The 25,526-nt window shown below is 36.0% G+C and overlaps 1 protein-coding gene across 1 annotated transcript; it reads right to left on the reverse strand.

Annotated features, from left to right (window-relative positions):
* Nucleotides 1–754: 754 nt before the first annotated feature.
* Nucleotides 755–25,526, reverse strand: LOC149065270 (uncharacterized). The gene is made up of 2 exons (XM_089254129.1): nt 24,885–25,526; nt 755–847 (listed from the first exon to the last, which is right to left on the reverse strand). Exons 1-2 carry the CDS (start codon nt 25,524–25,526, stop codon nt 755–757), a joined length of 735 nt encoding a protein of 244 aa, XP_089110255.1.

Genomic DNA, 25,526 nt, shown 5'->3' on the forward strand with positions numbered 1-25,526 from the left:
ATAAATAAATAAATAAATAAAAGACCAGAAATGCAGACCACGTAGAACCCCCCCTCCCCCCGACAAATGGTAAGAAGATCCACAAGGGTCAGGCAACCCCGGATTTACTCCCAATCGTGATCCGGCGTATGTGCTTCTTAAGAGTGCGCACCCATTATGCAGTGAGTCCCCTCACCCATTTGTATGTATTGTAAATTTTTTTTTTTCGGTGTTCACTTTACGTGTTTTCTGCGTTACGTTACACATGTTCTACTTGTATATAATCGACGTATCTGTGCGTTGTTTTAATTTCATGTATTATTATTATTCTTGTATAATAAAGTCCGCCACGGTCTAGCCCCATTGGAGATATATGCAAACACCAAACATGGCCCTCCCCGCTCTGTCCCTTGTGGGATATAAGCAGGCTAGCTTGCGGCCATGCTGTAAAAAAGAAAAAGCCCCGCTAGCCACCAAGACTACGGGCCGACCTCCGACCCACGCAAAGGACTACAAACACTAACACCAAACATGGTCCAGCTCTAAAGCAGATTACCTAGCGGCTGGACCATGCTGGAGAAACTCTCTTGATGTTCGGGCCCGGCAGGCATCCCCGGCCCGTAAGCCATAGGACCCAACACCGCCGGGGCCCCCATCGTCTCTGACTCGCGGCAATCACACCCCAAAGTCCCCGGAAACCCCCGTCGGCCGCCAAGGAGCCCTGGCGGATCGCCTGCAAGACACCAACCAAAACATCCCGAGCCATCCGCCTTCATCACCGTACTCTGTCCTCAACCATCAGCTGATCTGCAACACCAACTCCTCTCATCTTGTCCTCTGTTGGAAGGGTTTTTCCATAGGCCCAAATCTGAAAATAGAGCATCAATTGGAGATATATGCTAAAATTTGCCAGAACGATAGAGTTAGGCGATAGAGCACGAACCGTGTTCGGTTTCAAAGAAAGGCTCACTGCCCCCTTTCGTAACGAATTTTACGCTATATCTCGAGAGGTTAACAACGCAAGCATGATCTAACGGTGCAGTCCGATAGGTAATTTTGAATCAAATCCGATATGATGCTACTCTGGTTTTATTCAATATCTTTTCCGGTCTGGATGCCAGGCTCGAGTCCCGCATTCATAACGATATTGTTTTACGCTATAACTCAAGGAGTTCGCAACACAAAGAGGCAACGTTGGTATCGTTGTATATTCTTAAGGACAAATTCGATACCAAATTCATTATATCCCAGTACCTACAGTACCAGGCAACTTACGGCCGTGTCTATGCCACAGCCCCTCTTTTTTTCTTTTGTTAGTAAGAACACTTATTTTTTGCTGGTTCAATTCTTCTCCGATCCTAAACCAAGAATATTTGTGTTGTATTTAAAATCCAACGTGATGCCAGTTTGGTCATAATTTCAAGGTATTTTGTAATTCTAATTTTGTAATTTTTGTAATTCAATTTGTTAATTTTTTGCTCGTTTTATCAACGAGCTTTTAATTATCGGTTAGTTATTTGTGGGGGGGGGGGGGTCTACCGGATACTAGATGACAGTTTTTTGGCCAACCCATAACGTCACTACACGGGTTTATGGCAACCACAAACGACTTTAGCATTTCTGCATGTCAATCCTTGAAGAAATGAGGTGTTTTCAACTCTTTGTAGGGTCATCTACAAGTAGGGTCAGATTGACTCCTCTTTTAGCAAGTTTTTATAGCATTAAGAAGACTCATGACGTTCAAATGAAAATCTCTTATTACTGTACATTTCTTGCTAAAAATGGTTACTGGGCATTTCAGTATCAATATAATAATAATTTCAGGTCTCTTAGTTTAAAAAATAATTATGTGTTTCAACAAGCTTGGCGCCTTATTTAGACACCAAGAGGCTCCAAACTGACATTTTTTTTTAAATGTTTTGTCCCGTGTCTCAAATTTCATTGAGAGTCATGATTGTTTTTCTCTGTAGGCATATATCAATGACTTGCAGCATGCATTGCACTATGTGATTTTATTTTCATGATAATTTTTTCAAAAAAATGTTGAAAATTGTGAAACATTTGCAAATTTGTGCAATAAAAAAAGGTTTATATATTTTATAATCATTAACGGTTTCTCATGATGCAAAATGCATGCTGCAAATCAGTGATATATGCCTAGTTTATTTTATTTTATTTTGTGCTGTAGCACAAAATAAAATACAGTATTCAGATGCGAAAGTCATCAAAATGAAAACGCGCTGTAGCACAAAATAAAAGAAATGATTCTTTTCAATGAAATTTGAGACGCAGTGGACAAAAAAATTACCAAAAATTTTCTGTTACAGCTTGGCACCTCTTGGTGTCTAAATAAAGTGCCAAGCTGGTTGAAACACATACTTTTCTAAACTAAGAGACCTGAAATTGTTATTATATTGATACTGAAATGTCATTAAAGCATTTTTAGCAGGAAATACAGGTAATAAGAAATTTTAATTTGAACATTCCATGTGTCCCCTTGATTTTTTTAAAAACTAATGTACGATTTTTTTAAGTATCGCTCTTCTTACAAAGGTTTTTTACAGCTGGCTAATGCGAAGAGATATATTTTTGGAAAGAGAGAAAATTCAACTTTCCCTGCGCGGTACCGAACCCACGTCCTTTCACTTTCCGGGTGAACGCACTAGACCACAGAGGCAACGAATATCTCAATCTTTCCTTGGAGCTCGTGTGCACTGAACGGGATCGTACATGAACGGTCGGACCTAACTCAGGCCAAAGCTCACAATTGCTGGCAATGCCAACAGATGGCGACTTATCATCACAGATGTGATGTCACTCACATAAAAACCTTTTGTTAAAAACATTTGTATGGATAGCCGAGAGGGACATCATCGTTCGGATCGTTTCTTTTTGATGATCTCGCACTCTTTTCTTCATCTTCTTTTCATTATTTTGAATATTCTGCAGAGCATTTCTTTTTCTTCGAACTTCTAAAAATGGTGAATCGGGTATTAAACGCGAAAGTCACCAAAATGAAAACGCGCTGCATCACATTTTCACCGTTTGCCGGCAATTTATTCATTTATTATTTGGAATAAATAAAAATTAAAAAAAAAACCTTGCATTAATTTATGATATTAGAAAAAGAAGAGAAAAATATTTTTTTTTATAATTGTTTATTCATGTTTCTAGTATAAACTACACTTTCATTACAATTTTTTTATTACTTTTTTTGGCACATATTTCTTCGCGTAAGAATTTTTAAGAATTGAAATGTACAAAGAGTATTATAGAGCTCTTAAAATTCGTCTTCGATAAAAATTTAATTTTTTTAATGATTCTTTTAATTATCATTTTTATTGTTTTTTTCTAGTTTTATCCAAATTTTTAATCCTGAATTTTTTTCTTTTGATATATTTTCGAAAAAATAATATTTTTTTTTATCACATAAAGACTTTACGCAGTTTTATGATTGTTTTAATCATAGTGAAATTAACTAATTCATTTTTATTAAAAAGTTTGTTTATGTATAATTATTTGGAAATAGAATAAAACGAATTAAGCAAGTATGTGACATTAATGCCACAATTCACTAACAATATTGAGGCAAGATATTGGTAACGGTGAGTAACGTTGCCTAATGAAGTTATTTTTTGAGGAAAAGAAAGTTATTTTTGTTAAACTTAAATTGTAAATTATTGTTTGAGAAAAATTTGTAGTTTTTAGGCTGAAAAATTTCTCATCAAATACAAATACTAGAAGAAATTCAACATTCTTTTCCAATTGAAATTCCATTTTATCCATTCTTGACAGCTCTTCCAATTTTTGATCAAATCGTAATTTTCATTTAAAATATCGCTGATGATTTTAATAAATAACATAATTGAAGCCTTTGAAAAAATATGGGTTTAAATTATAATATAGTTTCTTTTTAAGACATTTATTTTCTAAAAGGTTTCAAATATATTATTTAAATCACCAGAGTAATCATTTAACCAAAAAATTGGAAAAGCGGTCAAAAAATGGTTAAATTGTAATTTGAATCAATAAACAATTTTGATTATATTATAGTATTTTATCAAAATTTTAAACCTCAAATTAGAACGCGGGAATAGTTTATGGAGGGTTTCTTTTTCACGAAAATAACTTCATTAGACAAGTTGCTACTATTTTGCTCAAATATTTTATATTGCCTTACGACAGTAATAACACATACATACTTAATTTACTATTTGCATTCCGTTGATTGATTGATGCAAAATAACATAGCAACGCAAAGCAAAGGTGAAAAGAACCGTCATAATACAGCCAGCGTTCGGAATCATTGGTGATCCGCTGGTCCGAGACAACTGGTAAAGCGATCGGGCCACCAAGAAAAAAAAATTGTGGTGGTCCGCGGGACCAGTAGCGAAAAATTTCACCCCCCCCCCTTCACCATATTGGCTTAGCCGTTTTAATGTCGAAAGATAAATGTTTATTGCTGTAAAAAAAATATTTGAAAAACCATGTCTATTTCGAAATTCAAACATTTATGGGCCTAAATGATTTTGCTGCATTATAGAGCATGCGTGTTGAGTGTTGCCTCAATCCTTTTTAGCATCCATTCGATGTTTCAATATTTTTCCGAAATTTGCATGTCACCCTACCGCCATAGGCTCCGCAAGGACGGGGCTGACAAGACTCTAACCCTGGGGCCCGGGACAATTTTCACCCTGTTTTCTTGCTTTTTCGAGCCATAAACTAACTATAGAAGGGGCCCGTTCAATGTCTGACCGAGAAGGGGGAGGGGGGGGGCGCAAAAGATCCCAGCCGAGGGACCCTGCTCCAGGACGTGCTTGCCATGCCTACTACTGCGCTAGAATATAATTTTGAGCTCTGAATATATCAGCTGATTTTAAACCCTTCAGCATTCATCAAATGAATTTGCCATCTTTTCTGTGCGGGACAGAAAGTGGGTGGTAAATTTTTAATGCCCCCCCCCCCCCCTTATCCCTTATTCCCTTATTCCAGAGAGTGCATAGACAGTCCATTTCGGTCTTTTCTTTGTTTGTCATGGAAGCTTTGACATGGAAGCTTTGACACCTGAAAATGTCTTACTTTTTCCTCAATATGCTAAAACAACATGCGCATTTATGAAGATAATTTGTTTTAATTAATGTTGCTCTTTGAAATTTAGCAAACAAATCAGTATATATATAGGTATATATATCAGTATATATATATATATATAGCATGCATTATAAAAGAGCAATTGAAAGAAACCAGATTTATTTGAAACACTTCGACAGTCAGAGTGTAGCACCCAAAAAGGCAGCTTTATACACATAACTCGAAATTATAAAATTAGAGATGATATGAGAAGACGTAAAAAATGAAAATAAATTGGAAGAAATTGAAAAAAAGGAAAACAATATGGATCAATGAGGAGGTCGTTCTCAAGGGGGGAACCCCCCCCCCCCCCCCACATTGCTCCAAACTGCAAAAATGTTTCTAACGATGGTAGGCCTAATATATTTTCTGTCTGGGACAAAAAGTGGGTGAACTCATGCCACGTGGTTTAAAGACGAAATTTGAAATGTCGAATTTTTGGTACGTTTCATTTTAATTCATTTCATTCTTCAATTTTTATATTTTCCACTTTTAAACACACTTTTGTGTAAATATCAATTGAACATTTTAACACTCACATGTGATTTTTCATGTTTTTTGGTTATAATTTTGTATTTTCTCATATTTGCTTTTTAACTTCCAAAGCTTGTTTATCGCAAAAATGTCGGGGGGAACTGATGATAAATTTATGCCTATTAGGCTTACCATCATTAGAAACATTTTTGCAGTTTGGAGCAATGTAGGGGGGGGGGGTTCCCCTTGAGAACGACCTCCTCATTGATCCATATTATTTTCCTTTTTTTCAATTTCTCTTCGATTTCTTCCAATTTATTTTTAATTTTACGTCTTATCTCTCTCTCTCTCTCTCTGTCATTTTATCTCTAATTTTACATATTTATTTGTTTATTTAGTAGCAAATAACTTTTGCAGAATGTTTTTTGAAAATTTAATTAAAACACAAGCCTCTTTATAAACCTCCAAACTTATCGATAAAGCCACAGAATCAATAGTGGTCGGTTTTACAAAGTTCGACTGCAGTTCTAAATGTTTATTATGACTTTTCGCACCTCTTGGTGATATATCTGAGTCACGTGAATCATAATATATTTACGAGAATATAAGTCATTGTTTAGAACCGATTTCATTTAACGGACCAGTCATGATGTCTATGGACCAGTGGGTTCTCGTATTCACTGGTCCCACGGCCAAGTAACTTTTATTTTTCGATTCTAACGCTGACAGTGTTCACATAAATGAATGGCACGATTTTAAAAGTTTGCATTTTCAAAACTATAACTCATAGTGTAAACTGTGATATATGGAAAATAAAGAAAAAAATTAGTTTGTTTCTTTTAAATATATTTTTTTAATAGTGTTATTCACTTGTACAAACCCTGTATTACTCGTTAAATCAAACCATTTTCTACCATTAAAAGAAAGGCCATAATTTTGTGGGCAATTTTGCATACTCTGAATAATAATAATAATAATAACGATCTGTCCAGGGAATTTGTTAGTGTTAGTAGACATTCATGCCCGACCCGGGATTCAAACCCAGACCTGCACAGTCAGAAGCTAGCTCCCTAACCACTGGACTGCCAGGCGGCAATAATAATATAATATAAAAATATAAAAATCAATAAGCAATATCAAAAAGCAATAATAATATAAAAATCAATCATAACTGACTAACAAAATCGTGCATCACCTCAATAGAAGCAGTCGGAAGTTAATGCTTATGATATCCATACATCAGTTATGCGGAAAAAAACTTTTTTTACATGATCATATAATATGTTATAATATGTTAACATCAGAAATCAGAACATGATATCCTATCCCTCAGACGAAAACTAATGATTGCGTGTGCGTATGCATACGTCCCACTGTGTAACAAGAGCCTCCATCTGTATCCCGTCAATGACAGCGGCACTGACCTGTTCTTGCATTTATACAATGTAATATGCAACTAATCGGTTCCGTTCGGGGATTTTAATTAAAATCATCCGTCACGAGAGCCGAAATGTTTCTTCGACCAACATCTCCTTGTTCTCGAACTGAACTCCGCGCGCGCGCACTCACACATATATATACAAGGCATCAGGTTATGTCATTTGTGACACAGACGGATCGCCCCCGTGGAGATAATACGTGGGAACACCGAAAATCATATGCATAATAACCAGTCGGACGAACAACTCGAACTTTCAACATGGCAATGGATGACGTCTGTCGATCCTAGAATATTTCAATGGGGCGAGAGAGAATGTCACGGAAAACTTCTGGAATAGTATAACATGTTTCGAAGTTTGGTCATTCATCATTATAACGTTCCGTGAGAGAATTGCTACCTTAAATAGGTAATCTGAAATAACGCAATAAAAACAATTCGATATGTTATAAGTTTAATGAACATGTAATAAATAAATAATCAACATCTAAACACCCATTAAGAAATAGTCGTCCAATAAGTGATTTTTCTAACAATAACTGGTACAAAATGATAAACATTGAATAAATATGTTATTTAGAAACACTTCTATGTGTGAATCACTCAAAAGAGACACGAAAATTGTATCTTTTTTTATAATTAATGATATACATATGTATATTTTGTATCTTATGTATGTAATTGCCTTATTATTATTACATGCATATTTAAAATTTTGTGGCAATTACGCTTCATTGGCATCTTCATTCACATTCAAAGCTTGAATTTACTTCTATATAAATTCATTTCATTTCTTAAGAATGGATTTATTCTCAACCGTGAAAATGTGATTAAATTTCTATTGTAATACACTCAACTCAATTTTATATCTACGTTTTCATCTGCTTTTGCTTATGTATTTCACATTTATTGTTGTCAATGTTTCGTATTTACGTTTGTTTTTATGCATATTAAAAGATTTCCCCAAACAGGATTTATTGACGCGATCCGGAGAGTGGCTTGAGTCAACTGCATGGCAAAATCATTAGACAGAGAAAAATGTTAAAATTTATAGGAGACCTTCATTCCCCCCCCCCAGCATTGGATTGAAAATGGTTGATGATGATGATTTATTTTCAAATAACCGTTTGTATGTATTTCTAAATTAACATTTGTATTTATTTCGATAATGTTTGTATTTATTTTCAATTAACGTTTGTATTTGTTTTCAAATAAACGTTTGTATTCATTTCCAAGTTAACGTTTGTATTCATTTCCAAGTTAACGTTTGTATTCATTTCCAAGTTAACGTTTGTATTCATTTCCAAGTTAACGTTTGTATTCATTTCCAAGTTAACGTTTGTATTCATTTCCAAGTTAACGTTTGTATTCATTTCCAAGTTAACGTTTGTATTCATTTCCAAGTTAACGTTTGTATTCATTTCCAAGTTAACGTTTGTATTCATTTCCAAGTTAACGTTTGTATTCATTTCCAAGTTAACGTTTGTATTCATTTCCAAGTTAACGTTTGTATTCATTTCCAAGTTAACGTTTGTATTCATTTCCAAGTTAATGTTTGTATTAATTTTCAAATTAACGCTTCCATGTATTTTCAAATTAACCTCTCCATTTCTTTTGAAATCATTGTTTGTATTTATATTCCAGCTAAAGTTTCTATTTATATTTGTATACAAAAAATAATTGTTTTCAGTTCAATCATAATATTGTTCCTTTCCATATTTCTTTTTTTTATATTCATAATCTTTATTCTTTTATAATTAACAATATCTGGCAGTGAAAAGCAATATTCAGATTCCATTGGCTGAATAATAAAAACATCGAAAGTATTTCCATCCAAACATTTAAATATATTTTCCAACACTGCACACACTATTAGCCTCGTTCATGACATTTCTGAACATGATCCCCATGTTGTTCGGTGTATAAATTTCCCCGAACGTTCGTATCGCATAATAATCCGCGTGAAAATCTAAAAAAAAAATCGATCACTTCATACAAAATTTTTATTTTGTCATTTCAAAAATAAATAAAATGAAAATAAATCTTTTTTTTCAAGTAAAACAGATGCTTTATTGATTCCGTACGGGGTCAACATCTGTAGCGAGGACGGATGAGAAATTGCGCTAAAGCGAAAACAAAAATAAAGACAAAATCAACACACATTTCTTAGAAGACGTATTAGGTCCAAGAATGATTGAAATAAAAGAATAAAAAAAAAAAATAGAAGAAAATAAAATAATAACATATATTTCGTTTTATTTTTTAGCCTCTCAAACTGTTTTTGCGTCAGAAACAGATCTGAAGGATTTAGTGCAGAAATAGTTTCCGTTCCTCTGAGGGAAAATGTATAACGGGAATAATAGCAATAAAAACGAAGAGAAATGTTTCAGAAAGCAGGGGAAAAAAATAAAATATATTGAGAAACAAATTCTAATTCCAGCAAATGCTCTTGACAAATGTCTCAGAAAAAGTTCGAATATCCTTTGATTTATTGTTGCAGCAACCCAAGTATAATATGCGCCAATAAAGAAAGGAAAAAAAAAAAAAAAACCTTCGTAAAACAGCAAATACCGTTCACGTACACAGATTCTGTCACCAAAACGTCTATAAGTCTGAATAAAAGTAAGAGGGAAAAAAACCTTATATGCGACTGGAACGTTTTCTCTACGGTCTATATTCTTTTGGATCACGAAGAAGAAAGGTGTTGTCGATATAAACGGCCAATATTGTTATTATACGGTTACGGCCAAAGACCAGAATCAGCCAGTTCGCGAACTGCGTGAACAATGTACGAAATTCGGGCATTGGACAGACAATTCGCGAAGAGGATGGACATCCTTGGCCAAAGTAAAGGCATAGTTCAGAATCATAATTAAAGTGGAGTATTTTTTATTCGTGATAATTAATATACTAATTATAGCCTATGAACTAGTGTTAAACAGGTATCTTATCTGTATCTTTGGCTCCAACAATTATTTGTGTAATTTATAATTATCGTTAGCTAGGGCAACCCTAATGGCGAAATAAATCGGAATATCTACATATTATAGATTTATATCGGTATTATTAGGGATCTCCAGCCACTATCGACCAATGTCCACAGAATTTCAAACATTGGTTGGGTCAACTTTCACCGTAACATGTATACAAACATGTTCAGTGTCCGAAGGCTATTCAAAGAAGAAACGAGTTTGAAAATGCCAATTTGAGCTGAAAAATAAATTAGGCACTCAATCGTGGCAATATCAAATAATCATAACGAGCACAAAATCATAGGGTATTCAAATTTAAAATGAAATTTACTCGTTAAACATATCATAGCCGTTAAACTATCGTTAAACAGAAAAGCTAAACGAATTTTGAACACGTAAGCGCCTTTTAATTGTTTTTAAATAAATAACGTAAATGATTATTGAACACATCATAGCCTATAAGTTAGTATCGAACAGAATCATGGCCTATAAATTCTTGTCAAACACATCAAGGTCTATGTGTTATTATCAGATAAGATATATACACAGAAAGCTAGAAAATTTTGAACACTTATGCTATGAATTATTTTTAAATACAAATACAACGCCACAACAGGCAAATTGCCCAACGAGGTGGCTAACTTAAGAACATCATGGATCCCCGAGCCAGGGAGGCCCTACCTACTACTGCTACACCACACATGCTACACACACAAATATTTTTAGAAATCACAGCTTACGAAATATTTTCAAAAATCATAGCTTATGAAATATTTCCAAAAATCATAGCTTATGAAATATTTCCAAAAATCATAGCTTATGAAATATTTCCAAAAATCATAGCTTATGAGATATGTTTAGGAATCTTAGCTTATGAAATATGTTTATGAATCTTAGCTTATGAAATATGTTTATGAATCTTAGCTTATGAAATATGTTTAGGAATCTTAGTTTATGAAATATGTTTAGGAATCTTAGCTTATGAAATATGTTTAGGAATCTTAGCTTATGAAATATGTTTAGGAATCTTAGCTTATGAAATATGTTTAGGAATCTTAGCTTATGAAATATGTTTAGGAATCTTAGCTTATGAAATATGTTTAGGAATCTTAGCTTATGAAATATGTTTAGGAATCTTAGCTTATGTGTGTGAAATATGTTTAGGAATCTTAGCTTATGTGTGTGAAATATTTTAAAGAATCATAGCTTATGAAATATTTTTAGAAATCATAGCCCATATGAAATATTTTCAGGAATCAAAGCTTATGAAATTCTTTTAGAAATCACAGCTTATGAAGTATTTTCAAAAATCATAGCTTATTAAATATTGCTTATGAAGTATTTTTAGGAATCACACACACACACACAGTTTATGAAGTATTTTAAGGAATCATATGAAATATTTTAAGGAATCATATGAAATATTTTTAGGAATCATATGAAATATTTTTAGGAATCATATGAAATATTTTTAGGAATCATATGAAATATTTTTAGGAATCATATGAAATATTTTTAGGAATCATATGAAATATTTTTAGGAATCATATGAAATATTTTTAGGAATCATATGAAATATTTTTAGGAATCAAACTTGCATGAAATATTTTTAGGAATCAAACTTGCATGAAATATTTTTAAAAATCTTAGGTTAATATCGTTCCAATAAATGAAAAAAAAATGTTGAACGGAATGCAACGTGTTATGAATAGGTGGACAAATCATAGCTTCCTAATGGTTCTTACATGAATAGCAGTTTCAAAACAATAGTGTTGTTTTGTTCATTCATTTGCAGCACACAATAGCCGAATATTCATACTGTATATCATCCAAACCATTTAGAAGGAATTGGTTTTCCCAAAGCAAACGAAATAGTTTTTAACAATAGTAGTTACAATTAAAAAAAATTATTTTATATTATGCAAAATTTTATTCAGTATTCATAATTGGAAAATTTAGTATGTGTGTGTTTATCAATATTTTTCATATTCCTGAAATTTAAGAAAAAAGTACACAAATTAGAATCAGTTGTGAAATTCGATCCAATTGCAAATGGTTCAAGAAATATTTTTTTTTGGAAAAATCAAAAAGTAAAATCAGAAAAATCATCTTAAAAAGAAAAATCAAAAAGTAAAATCAGAAAAATCATCTTAAAAAGAAAAATCAAAAAGTAAAATCAGAAAAATCATCTTAAAAAGAAAAATCAAAAAGTAAAATCAGAAAAATCATCTTAAAAAGAAAAATCAAAATAATTCTTTGAATGAATGATGTGGTTTTGGTCAATCACATGCTTGCACACGCTCTAGGTCATTCACTGACCAGGCCCCTTGCTCTGTACGTCACTCGTTTGGTCATGTAATGACCTAGTTCCTTGCTCTGTCCTGTCTTAAACGGATTTATCGAGATTTACACAAATTTCGCCGCTATTCTCTCATTCTGCTAATTTCCTTGGCCACTCATTCTGCTAATTTCCTTGGCCACTCATTCTGCTAATTTCCTTGGCCACTCATTCTGCTAATTTCCTTGGCCACTCATTCTGCTAATTTCCTTGGCCACTCATTCTGCTAATTTCCTTGGCCACTCATTCTGCTAATTTCCTTGGCCACTCATTCTGCTAATTTCCTTGGCCACTCATTCTGCTAATTTCCTTGGCCACTCATTCCTCAAATTTGCCGCACCCCCGCTGAACTTGCCCGCTAAGTCCCTTGCCCCTGTAAATACACGACTATCTCTACATGCAATTTCTCTTTTTCGCATTGCTTTCGACTGCAATACGCTAGATCTGCAGTGCGTCTGTGGATATTGAACATTACCTTAATATGGAAAGCAAACGAAGCCGAGAAAAGACGGTCGCTCCTGGAAAAAGGAATGAACAAAAAAAATTAGCATAAGGACTGTAACATTTGAGACTCGATTTATTTATTTATTTTATTTTTCCTTTAAAACTCTCCAAATATATCTGGGAGAGAAAAAAAAAAGAGGATAAACCAGTATATATCCTTTAAATCCTTACTTTCCACTTTAAACAAGCATCTAAGGGAAAAAAAAAAGCGGAGGGGGAGTAGAAAACAAATCTTCTTATGCATGGAGCGACAAACCATTGTGTGTATCTCTACACTTCTCTCAAAAGATCTTTTCTTTTTACACCAAAGAAAAGTCCTTTTCGACTTCTTTCTTCAGTTAAAAAAAAAAAAAAGAAGGTAAGAACAAGTGGAAAAAATGCACATCGTCTACACGTTTTAGAGAGGGAACAAGAATTTGTTGAGTGTGAGCCGAAGAAGTGGTGGCGGCTGGAAATCTTGAAAGAAACCGAAAAAAAAAAAGTGGTAATTTGGAGAAGAATTTCTTCGAGACGCATTACTTGTCCGGGAACGTGAGTTTGGTACCGACAGAAGATTTCCCGGACAGAAAAGAAACGGGATAAAAAATAAAAAAATTCTACAGTTCTTTTACAATTACAAATGAGAAAAGATAGAAGAGTACACAATCTGGAAAAGTGAGGGGGGAAAAAAAAATACTGTATAAAAAAAAAAAAGGGATCGTCGCATTTGTAATTCTTCATTTCAGTCGAATCTTATGATTCTTGCGACGACGGAAATGTTTCGTATGCATGCCAGTAAATCTATCTGTGGTGTTTGTGTGTGTGTGTGTGAGAGAGAGAGAGAGAGCGTCTGCAGCTCATTTCGTTCTTCTTTCGAGAACTGCTTTGCATAACGTCCCAAATTTACCGTCAAATATAAAAATAACAGGGAAGAGGAGAGGAAAGTGTAATGTATTCGCCGGCCGTAAATTACACGTTTTTCCTATTCAGAAAACATCGCACCCGCGAAGAATTGAAATCCTTTTCTTCTGGATTTTCATGAATGAAAATCTGATGAAATATACTTCTTTTTTTTTTTTTCTTTCTTTCACAAATACGAGCACTTTTAGAGAAAGAGGCTTTTGTGTGCAAGAATCTACTTGAAGAGGTTGATTCTTTGAGACTTTGGACTTCGCGATCAAGTTCGAGACAATTTTAGGGGGGGGGGGGATCGAATACGGTTTCGAAGTTTGTGATGAAAAAGAGGCATCCAAAGCGGATTTAGAGTATAAATACTCTAACATATATGAATGTAAAGTATATTCCTGTTATTGGCTTTACGGAAAACCTCTTCGGAGCGAGTTCTTTATACTGCGAGTATCAATGTAACAATAGTAATGGGAACCTCCACAGACGGCCAATTTATCTACAGCCCACTTCTCCAAAGTAAGGGATTAAAAGATATTTTTTCGTTTGTCTGTATCACATCGAACTTCATTTTTTTAACGATTATTTATTGAGGGAACGATCTAAAGCGATTATTCGGATGATGGGAAATTTGGTTTTTCTGGCAGTTTCTTGTAGAAAAAGGAGTAGAAGCAATCGATAACTAAATATCAACTTAATGTTAGGAAATTTAATGAAAAGAAAGAATGAGGCTGCATGCTCTACACGGCCACAATTTTGGGCATCAATGCACATTTTCGTACCTTGCTTCTGAACCAGACATCCAGTCTGGTACTCAAAACTGAAGCCGTATTCATAAGAGCAAGACATCGTAAGATTTGTCTTGGCAAGATGTACCAGTAGCACCAGTTGTTACTGGCTTTCACCTGAAAAACTTCTAGGTGTCAATCATTTGAAATGTGACCGATTCTAGCGACGACGGAGTGGTAAGACGGTACAGCACAGCCGATTCTGTACTCCAACTCGATAACAATCCCGGAAGCTGTATTTGCTGGTCACCTCTGCAAACACCCTCTTTTTTTTCGCTAATCCCCGTTGTTTACCCACAAGAGAAAGAGAAAGAAAAAGCAACAAAGTATCTTTGCAAGAAGGAAGCCACGGTATTTCTGAAACTCTGTGGTTTACAACTTCTAGGCACTAATTCGTGCCGAGTTCGCCGTCTCGCCACGAAGAGCAGCTGACCTACAACGGTACACAAATGTTCCCAATTCACTCTCAATTAAAAATACACACAGATGGACAAAACTAAAAATTCACACAGGACACTTTGATTCCCACTCATACTGTTAGATATACACGCACACACTTCCAGCACAATTCGTCGGTAGTGAATTGCCCATGGCAATTTACCGGAGTCATGTTCGGTTTGAAAGAAAGTATTTTTGGAACTACGCAAAAATGGTACCTTTGCAATAGTTTGTTAACAACACTTTTGCAAAAAATGCATTACCAATATTCCCGCACCGATGCAGCAGCAGTATTTCTGCAACAATGCATTAACAGTACGTTTGAAACAATGCTTCAACAATCAATTTCTATTTATCAAATTCAATTGTTTGTATTGTATTTTTTAATGTCGAACCCGGGACAATCGAGGGACCCGGGTTCGACTCCCGGTAGAGGCAGAGATGAGTTTTTTCCTTCCTTGAAAAATTAACATCTAAAATAATAAATATCTTCACAACATCCAGTCTTCTGTATATCTTGTACTAAAATATTATTTCTCCGATGCATTTACACCAACAGTCATCATCATCATCAATAACCATTTTCAATCCACTGCTGGATGAAGGTCTCCTCTAAATTTTTCCATTCTGCTCTGTCTGATGATTTGGTAATCCAGTTGACTCCAGCCACTTTCCTGATCTCGTCAATCCAACTTACGTGGGGACGCCTTCTGGGATGTTTAACACCACGGGGGTGCCAATCTAGAATAATTGTGGTCCATCTGTTGTCCTGTCTTCTTGCAATATGTCCAGCCCATTTTCATTTCAAACGTTTGATTCTTTCCATGATAACATATACCTTTGTGTGCTTCCTTATCCAAGTGATTCGTTTTCTGTATCTCTTTCTGATGCCCAGCATACATCTCTCCATGCCCCTTTGTGTTGTCTGTAGCCTTTGTATCGTCTTGCTTGTGAGTGTCCATGTTTCAGCTCCATAAGTCAGTGCTGGTAGCACACACTGGTTAAAAACTTTTCTTTTCATGCATAATGGCATGTGACTCTTCAGAATTACGCAGTTTTTGCCGAAAGTGCCCCATCCAATCCTAATCCTTCTGTTTATTTCATTAATGATTCCGTTATCCATGGTGATTTCTTGTCCCAGATATACATAGCTTTCTACTTCTAGCTCTGTGTTGTTGAGCAAGATTGTCCTCTTCAACGCAAAGGGGTTGAACATAACTTTAGTCTTTCGCAGATTAATTTTCAAGCCCACCTGAATACTTGCTTTCGCCAATTCTTGTATCATTTCTTCTAGTTCGTCTGGATTACTGTTGATAATAACAACTTCGTCTGCAAAACGCAAATGGTTGAGAAACTCTCCATTTATTTTAATTACTTTTTTATTCCAATCCAGTTTTCTGAATACTTCTTCTAAAACAGCGGTAAAGAGTTTTGGTGAGATATTATCACCCCGTTTGACTTCTTTTCTAAGTTTAATCTTTGTTTTTCCTGTATCCAACCGAATCGTTGCAGTTGCTTTGTCATATATTTTCTTGATGATATTGATGTAAGTTTTCTCTACCCCAATTACATCTATAGCTTTAACAACAGCAGATGTGAAGACAGAGTCAAACACTTTCTCAAAATCAATGAAGGCCATAAACAATGGTAATTTGTATTCCTTATGTTTCTCTATAAGTTTCCTGATTGTTTGGATCTGATCCATTGTACTAAATCCACTTCGAAATCATGCCTGTTCTTTTGGTTGAGCTTCGTCCAATTTAGATTCAAGCCTATATGTCAGCACTTTGGGGAAGACTTTATAAATTACTGATAGGAGACTGATTGGTCGATAGTTCTTGATATCCTCTTTTTCACCCTTTTTGTAAAGAATAACCATCATTCCGTTATTCCAATCTTCAGGCACATCCGATTTTGTGAAACAATTTGTGAACAAGGCAGCAAGCATTCTGGCAAGTTCTTCTCCTGTTTTTTAATAATGTCTATTGAAATCCCATCTTCACCTGGGCATTTGCCTTTTTCCATGCATCTTATAGCCTTGTAGACTTCCTCTTTATGCACAGGTGCTACTTGTACAAATTCGGCTTGATTTCCTTTTCTTTCTGCTCCCTTTCCTCTGTCCCGATCCTGTTCTTCGTGTTTGTATAGAGTATTACAAATTCCTCAACAACACTAATGATTTCATTTCCATCTTTTGTGATGCTTCCATCTTTTCTTTTTAGTGCAAAAATTTCCTTTCTCCCAACACACAGTTTTCGTTTCGCTCATTTTCAGCTCCTATTATCTTCCAATGGTTTCCTTACAATATCGTAATTAAACTTCCTGACATCTTCTGTAATCCGCTTTCGTACTGTCTTGCAAAGTTATTCATATTCCACTTTTGATTTAGGGTCATTCTTCTTAATCTGAAGTTCTCTCCGGTCTTTCATAATTTTTTTTTTGTTTCTTCTGTTATTTTCTTCACCGGTTTGAATTATTTTTCTCCAGCGACTTCTTTTAGGGTAGTGGTTAAAGTTTTATTCATCGTGGTGACATCTTGTTCATCCTCAGTGGTGTTATACAGCAAATCAAATCGCTTCTTCAGCTCTAACTGGAATTTATATCGATGACAGTTTTTATATTTTTGATAAGTTTCGCTCTTCCCATTCTAGTGTTAAGCCTTATTCTGCATCTAACCACTCGATGATCACGTCCTGTATTGACTTTGTTGAGAACACTGCAGTCTTGGATCATATGCTTCTTATTAGATAGGATGTGGTCGATCCCACTAGTTGTTCCAGTTGGGCTTCTCCAAGTCCACTTTCTTTGGGGTTTCTTCTTAAAAAATGAATTCATGATACATAACTGTTCGCTCTCTGCAAATTCGACGAGTCGGTTTCCTCTGTCGTTTCGTACACCATAACCATGACTTCCAACTGAGCTTTCGCCATTTCTTCTCTCTCCAATTCTGGCATTGAAGTCACCCATTACTATCTTGATATGTTGGTTTCCTTTATTATGCTAGCTTGTTGTTGGTGCATAGATCTGTATAATCTGTTACACCAACAGTACTTCGATGCAAATGCATCAACAATACTTCGATGCAAATGCATCAACAATACTTCGATGCAAATGCATCAACAATACTTCGATGCAAATGCATCAACAATACTTCGATGCAAATGCATCAACAATACTTCGATGCAAATGCATCAACAATACTTCGATGCAAATGCATCAACAATACTTCGATGCAAATGCATCAACAGAGTACGTCGATGCAATTCATGTCGCTTGGCCTCTCAGATCTCCCGAATCTGGGGTCTAGGTCAATTCGCGCTCAACTTGTCGCGTGACAGTTCGTCGCGTTCAATTTGTAGCGTGAAAATTCGTCACGTTCAATTTGTCGCGTTCAATTTGTAGCGTGAAAATTCGTCACGTTCAATTTGTCGCGTTAAATTTGTAGCGTGAAAATTCGTCACGTTCAATTTGTCGCAGCGTAAATTCATCGTGCTGCACACTCGTCGTTGTAAAAGTTTTCCGCAGACTCATTCCGTCGCGGTACAAACTTGTGGCAGATTCATTTCGTCAAGGTGAAAATTTGTCGGAGACTCATTTCGCTGCGGTACAAATTTTTCGCGGAGTCATTTCTTCTCGATGTCAATTCGTCACGACAAATTTGAATTGCTTTAAAATACAAATGTTTGTTGTGGTCTTATAAACAGGTTATTTGCTTTAGCTGTATTAGTATTAGTTAAAAATTTAACTAATTTTTTTGTTTGATTTATTGGAAATGTTCCCCCTCCCCATCTATATTTTAATTTTTAACAAACGAAGAAAAGTATTAATTGAAGTCATCGAGGGACGTTGGAAAGTACACCAGGATAATAAATTAGGATCAAATAAATTTTGAAAATTTAATTTTCACCGTATAAGCCGTGCTTCCCGCTTTATGTCGGGATTTCCATTTTTTGCAGCGAGGGGCGTGGGGACGCACATAAAGATTGAGATCAATGTGCCCCCAGCACAATTTTCATTATTCACTATTGAATATATCAAGCAGAGAATACATATTTGAGGAATTTTTCACTGACAATGTATCTAAGTTTTATATATAACAGCTGTGAAAAATCAGATTTTTAAACTATTTTTTTGCAATGCAATGTACATTTCAAATCACTTTGTATTATTATGCCGAAATAATATTCAGACACTCCAGCCATAGGGACCAGAACCTGGGGGCTGATGCCATTTCAGTCCACCCCACCCCAATTACTCATGAATATACAATGCAATGTACCATTCCGCCTCCTGCGTACACGTTTGAGTCCCTCATATATGCGGAATGAATGGCAATTTTCAGCCCTCCCCAATGTTTTCTTCATGTTGGCGCCTTTGACTGACCAAGGGGCCCCGGAAGTGTCCGGAACTTGTGGGTTCTTGTCTTAATCTTTAAGTAGGAAATTTTGATTTCTCAATTAATTCTCTGTGGGTGATCATACCCATTCCATAAAGACATTTGACATTTAACCATTGACATTTGCAGTGGTGTCAGAGACATCACTGTAAATGTCACAATGTTTTTTTTTTGGTTTTTTTTTTTCAACTCTGAAGTAACAACTCTCAGTAAAAAGACTTTTATTCAGCCCATTGTATGTAACCTCTTGTCATACGGCTCCAGTCAACGATAAGTAAAAATTTCTTCTTTCAACACATGTGAATTAGGGGTCATTCAAGTACTACGTCAGCATCGGGGGGGGGGGGGGTTCGGATTTGCTGACCTTTGATGACAAGGGGGGAGGGGGGTTTGAAGGTTGCTTACGTCATAAACCACCCTTTTTTGAAGATACGAATTAACTAACCTGCTGACAAAGGGGGGGGGGGTCAAAAATGGCTAAAAATCTGCTTACGTAATACTTGAATGGCCCCTTAACATTATCAAACAATATAGGATTATATCCCAGAGGAATATTTCCTGGGTACGCGGCTTTATCCCAGGATGACAAGTTCAAGTGAAAGGACGTAACCGAAATTGAGTAATTGGTGATCAAGAACATGAATTAGAAAGGGGGAACGATTTGAATAGCTATAAATCCGCCTGTGATTATAGCCTACATTTATCAAAGATAATTTTAATTAAAAAAAAAATTCATATCGTACATATAAGCACTCGACAGTATCTAAACCTTTGTTTATTTTAAGTGCCTTAGAGTATCATTTTATTTTAACACTTATATAACGTGAATATATCGCAGTAAAAAGGGCTGTTGATGTATTAATAGAATAATACGTGTAATGCCATTTTTTAAACTACCATAATTTTTTTTTTTTTTTTAACGGTACGTAGGAAAAAACTTCAGTTTATTTCAATTTAAAAAATCGAATTCAAACAATCTAATTTAAAATGTATTACATTATTTTTTGTCATCCATATAACATGTATTTATATTTTATGATACAACAAAAAATTCAAATAAATAAAATTATTAATATCAATTAAAATAATCAATTTCAAAATTAATAATTCAATTGCAATAATTTCTTATTTCTAATTTCGAAACATGAATTATGTGGGGGGAAAAAACGTTTAAAAACACACACAAACAAACCAACATATGATTTCCACGTTCAATTTTGCAATATTCCATGTTTTTGCCAAAAAACAACCAAGAACAACAACCGCCACTACCACTTAGACACTAATGGAAATTATGTGAAAGTATTCACACAAGCCAGTCAAAGATATGCGAATGACCTATAGTCGTCGTTCTTAATGGCGATTATATGGCCTTTGTCGGTGCTCATTCTGTGGGCATTACGAAAGCTCACATCGAATCGTCATTCATATGCACCGTACATTTCTACCCTTGATCTGAGCCCAACTCGCTTCGCTGCGCGAAATAGAAATCGTAACAAAAAGCGGGAAGTGTGGCTTATACGGTGGGAATTAAATATCAATTTAATCGAATTATAATTTAAATTCAATATTTCGGGTTCTTATGGAGATGCTGACTTGGTGACTCTCGGAAGGGGGGGGGGGAAAGAAACTCTCGAGCCCATGGGACGGATAGAAGTTTACAGATAAAGAGAGGCTAGCACTGTAATTTGGGGAATATCATAAACACAGAAATTTTTCCACATAATATTGGAATTCTATCATAGGAAAAACTAATTATTTAACATTTAAACTTTTTAATAACTAAATTTTTCAATGCAAGTAAATTTTTATATACATTTCAATTTTTAAATGTAATTGATGCGGTAATTACAATAATTAAATAATAAATAATATCAATTGAAATTTTAATTTTGATGACCTTTCCGCAATGTCAGCAAATAATTATTTTTAATAAACTGCGTGTACACTTTTCTTCATGTTTCTTATTTCACGTGTAAGACAAAACCTACATACAAGTTTGCGTGGAACATGTACAGTAAAGAATCGACGGTTCGAAGAATTGATTATGCGATAAATGTACGTCATTACGAATTGACAATGCGACAAATTTGTACCGCGAAAAATTGGAGCTGCGACAAATTTGTACCGCGACGAAATGGCACTGCGAAGAATTAGTACCACGACAAATTGAGGCGCAACGTGTTGAGCGCGACAAGTTGAGTGCGACAAATTGACCATCTACTCCCGATATGTCCTGCCTGGATTTTTCTTTTTGTCTAGGCACATAAGTGTCGCTGCTGCAGACGTTCGTGAAATTACAGTAACCTTTCAACATGTGCGCGCCCTCCGATGTGACGGAGGCACCTCTTGTATTGCAGCTCCAGTTGACTTTCTTTTTACCTTTTTTTTATTTCATACCGAACACGGTCCATGCTTTACCATGGACTATAATGCCTGAACTGTCTGATTACAGGACCAAAATAAAATGCTAGTAGACACCCAGGATTATGTTAATTATAGGGCCACCATTACTGAACGCGGAGCCCGTAGATATAGTGATTCAGTAGTATCACAACTCCTTCGAGTTGTGAATAATTCTGACTAGAGAATTATCAGGGCAGTGTCGTTGCCAAATCTAATGAAAGACCAAAATGCTACAAAATATGGACTAAACAATTTAAATATTGTATCAATTGAAGAATATACAAATAATAATGCAACGCCACAACAGGCAAAATGCCCAACGAGGTGGCTGAGAGAAAGATGCCCATAACAAGTACGGATGACATATATTACCTAAAATACAGCAACCCAATTAATCAATGCAATCAAAAAAATTATAAACAATATGTGCAGGGTGATTCAGAAAAGATGGAAAAACTTTAAGAGGTGATATTACACAACAGTACAAACAATTGTCATCCAAGAATGCATGGTGTAACATGAAGCGCTGGAGCGTTCTCGAAAAGGCCGCTCCGTTTAACGACATTCCTGTTGAAATTTATCGGGAGAAAAATAACGCCATGCTTACAAATGTAACCTAGGGAAGAAGAAGAAACCGCATGCTATAAATCTGCGTCACAGTTAATAAAAGGAGTGGACGCCAGACCTGTGAGGTTATTCCAGAGTGCAACCGTTCTAACAGTTATAACGTACGGAATAATGGCGCATTTCAGAAATACTGAAAAAGCAGACACGCATTTCATTTATGGAGCTGCAAACGAAAGTACCACAGGGGCAGTACGAATGTACAGTGAGCGTTTTCTTCAAACGCGGTTGCCCAATCCGAAAACATTTGCGCGCTTGTATCGGTAACTGTGCGAAAAGTAGCTGGATAACTTCACAGGGCTGGCGTACGCACCTTTTATTCACTGTGGCGAAAATTTTGCATACGGTTTCCTCTTCTTCCCCAGGTTACATTTGCATGCATAGTGTTCTTTTTTCTCCGGATAAATTCCAGCAGGAATGCCGTTTGCGGAGCGGCCGTTTCGGAACACGCTAGCGCGTTTCATTTTAAACCATGCATTCTTTGATGGCAATTGTTTGTATTGGTGTGTACTATCACCTCTTGAAGTTTTTACCATCTTTTCTGAATCACCCTGTATATATATATATATATATACACATGATGTATTTATATTCAATCTTCAATAATCTTTAATTTTAGGGAATTGTCATTAGATAAATTGCATTGATTCTTTGGAAGCTTAAAAATATTTCCTAGAAAAACAATTCATAATTGATTCATTAATAAAAAAGTAATTACTGAAGATATTTTTTTTTTCTGCGATTCAATAATTGTCATTTCTGCAAATCTAAGAATTTTAAATCTTTCAAAAAAAAAAATGGGTAATTCCTAAAAAAATTGTGCATTATTTTCCTAAAAATAACATTTTCCGTGTTTTTATTTTTTAAACCCTCGTCCGTCCAAGTTTTTAGCTGTTGTTTTTCCCCGGGTTTCGTTGTCCCCGATAACTCCTGGTTTTCCGGTGTGTGTGTGTGTGTGTGCGTTTTTTTTTACCCTTGAAAAACTCGTTTTTCTTCTCGAAAGAAATCAATATAACACAACCACGTCCTGGAGAATAATATATATAAAAAAAAACCAGGAGAGAGAGGGGAAAAAAGGAGGACATTTTTCCAAAGTCTCGGGTTTCTTGAATCGTTAGGGTTGCTCCGCAACAGTTATATGAACATTGTGAAAGATAACGGGATGGAGGTTGTGTGGAGGCAAAGTCGTGAGATAGGAATGCCTTTAGGTAGGGGAAAAAAAAATGGGTTCCTGGAACAGGAAAAAAAATAAGAATCAAAGGAGAAGTAAGGAAACAAAGAAAAAAAGTAAAAAAAAACTTGGGATAACGGTTTCAAGAAAACGAGCTGTTATCCCCCTCACCTATATAATAACTCACGCTTGTGCGGTATCCAGAAAATTGATCATGCAGATTTGTGAGGTATGCAGTACTCCGCTTGCTCATTTGTTTGTTATGGGAGGGGGGGGGGGGTGGGTGGGAGCTAGAACTTGTTGGAAAAAACAAGATACAGAGTATATAGTGTTTACGATGCGTTACTGGGAATACTCCAGAAACAATAACTAGGAAACTGGAAGAGGAAAAAAAAAATACTTTTATAGTACTCAAGTGTGTTTGGGTGCCTGAGAAAAACCGCATACTAGGAAGATAACTGTGGAAGGGAAGTGCCTATGACGCAAGTGTTAGATCAAAGTTTTCCAATCTTTTTTGTTCCCCCCCCCCATCGCCCCCTTCTTGAGAATTTTTTTTTCTCCCATCGCCCCCTAACAAAAACTAACCCATAGGATCCTATGTTATACTCGTAGCTTCTACCGCCCGCCACTGGAGAAACTGGAGAAACCGCGAGACACCCAGGCTCTGTCGCAAGAAGCAACGTAAGCACTTCGCCCCCCCCCCCGGAGGGGGGAAACAGGGCATCTACGGTAAAACCAAAATTTATTGATACGTCAAAGATTACGTATAGTGCAAGGAAATCAAAAATTATGTAAATCGAAGAATAAAATTAATCAAGTTAAAGTAAAGTGCAACGGGCACGGATAATAAATAATCATGGAAAGTTGTATACAATTCGTATCGCAAAAGGCGCAATCAGAAATATGATTGATCAAGGATTGTATCAAATGACAAGAAGGGCAGAGCACCTCATTGCACTGCGGCAGTTCAATACAGTCAGTCTAATTTCTCCGAGACGTCATTAATTAGGTTTGGGATTCATCCTGCTCCTCGCTCGCAAACAGTGCCACCAGCGCACTGTCAGGGTAAAGACGCGGCGATCTCCTTACCGGCGCTGGTACCGGAGTTGCAGGAGCTGGAGGAGACGGATCCCTTATCTTCTCGAGATGTTCCTCAAGGAATTTCACCATTTTTCTTATCTTTTCCTTTGATTCCTCTCGACGTAGTATGCCAAGCATCCATGGTCTGTGTAGATGGGCAGCCGGCAAACAGAAGTGAAAGGGCATCGTTTCTGGACAGCATGTGGCGTAGTGCAGGGGCGTGCCAGGCTCAAGACAAGAGCATTTATCGCTGGCAATCACTTTAAAGCGATGTAAGGTTGCCGGGAAAGGCCCATGACCGGTGGCAAATAAGATGAGCTCTCGTGACCAGCCCCTGCTCCTAGTATCTACTTTCTTCATAACTTCATGAGTTGATCTTCCTGACGCCTCCGGCATATCCCAATGCAATTGCCAATTTGCTATCATGTCCCTCCAGAGGAGTGATTTTGCGTGAGAAGCTGGATATAAGAGTTCGTCGTAAAAGACTCCGGTATTGGTCGCTTCTTTGGCCGCCGCATCCGCAAGCTCGTTTCCCCACTGGCCGTTGTGGACTTTTACCCAGGAGATGCGTATTGATGGGTGAGATACAAGTATACTCCTTATCCTTCTCGCCATTGCGTTTTCAGAGAGCGGGTTTAGAATGGCCTGGAGACTTGAACGGCTATCCGATCTTATTACAGTCTGCCTCCTCTTTGTAGCTGCATCCAGAGCTGCTGTAAATATAGCGAGCATCTCAGCTTGATATACTGAATTACTTTCTTTTAGTTTAGCAGCCCATTTATGCACGATCTCCGTTCCCACGGTTTTTATAAAGGCAGCTCCTGTACCTGATTCCAGTTTAGAGCCATCCGTGTAATATACGACGGATTTCTCCTCAGGTGTATCATCCTCCGAAGATTCCAT

Source organism: Pholcus phalangioides, unplaced genomic scaffold (assembly GCF_987345545.1).
Source record: "Pholcus phalangioides strain wild (caught in Gottingen) unplaced genomic scaffold, Ppha-v1.0 ptg000040l_1, whole genome shotgun sequence".
In the NCBI taxonomy this organism is placed as follows: Eukaryota; Metazoa; Arthropoda; class Arachnida; order Araneae; family Pholcidae; genus Pholcus; species Pholcus phalangioides.

Bases quoted from the DNA above. Each gene is read 5' to 3' on its own strand.
- LOC149065270 (XM_089254129.1), bottom strand. From the start codon at position 25,526: ATGGAATCTTCGGAGGATGATACACCTGAGGAGAAATCCGTCGTATAT. The intron at 848-24,884 runs GTGATTGCCAGC...CTCTATTTTCAG, and splicing joins CAACCTTACATCGCTTTAAA to ATTTGGGCCTATGGAAAAAC.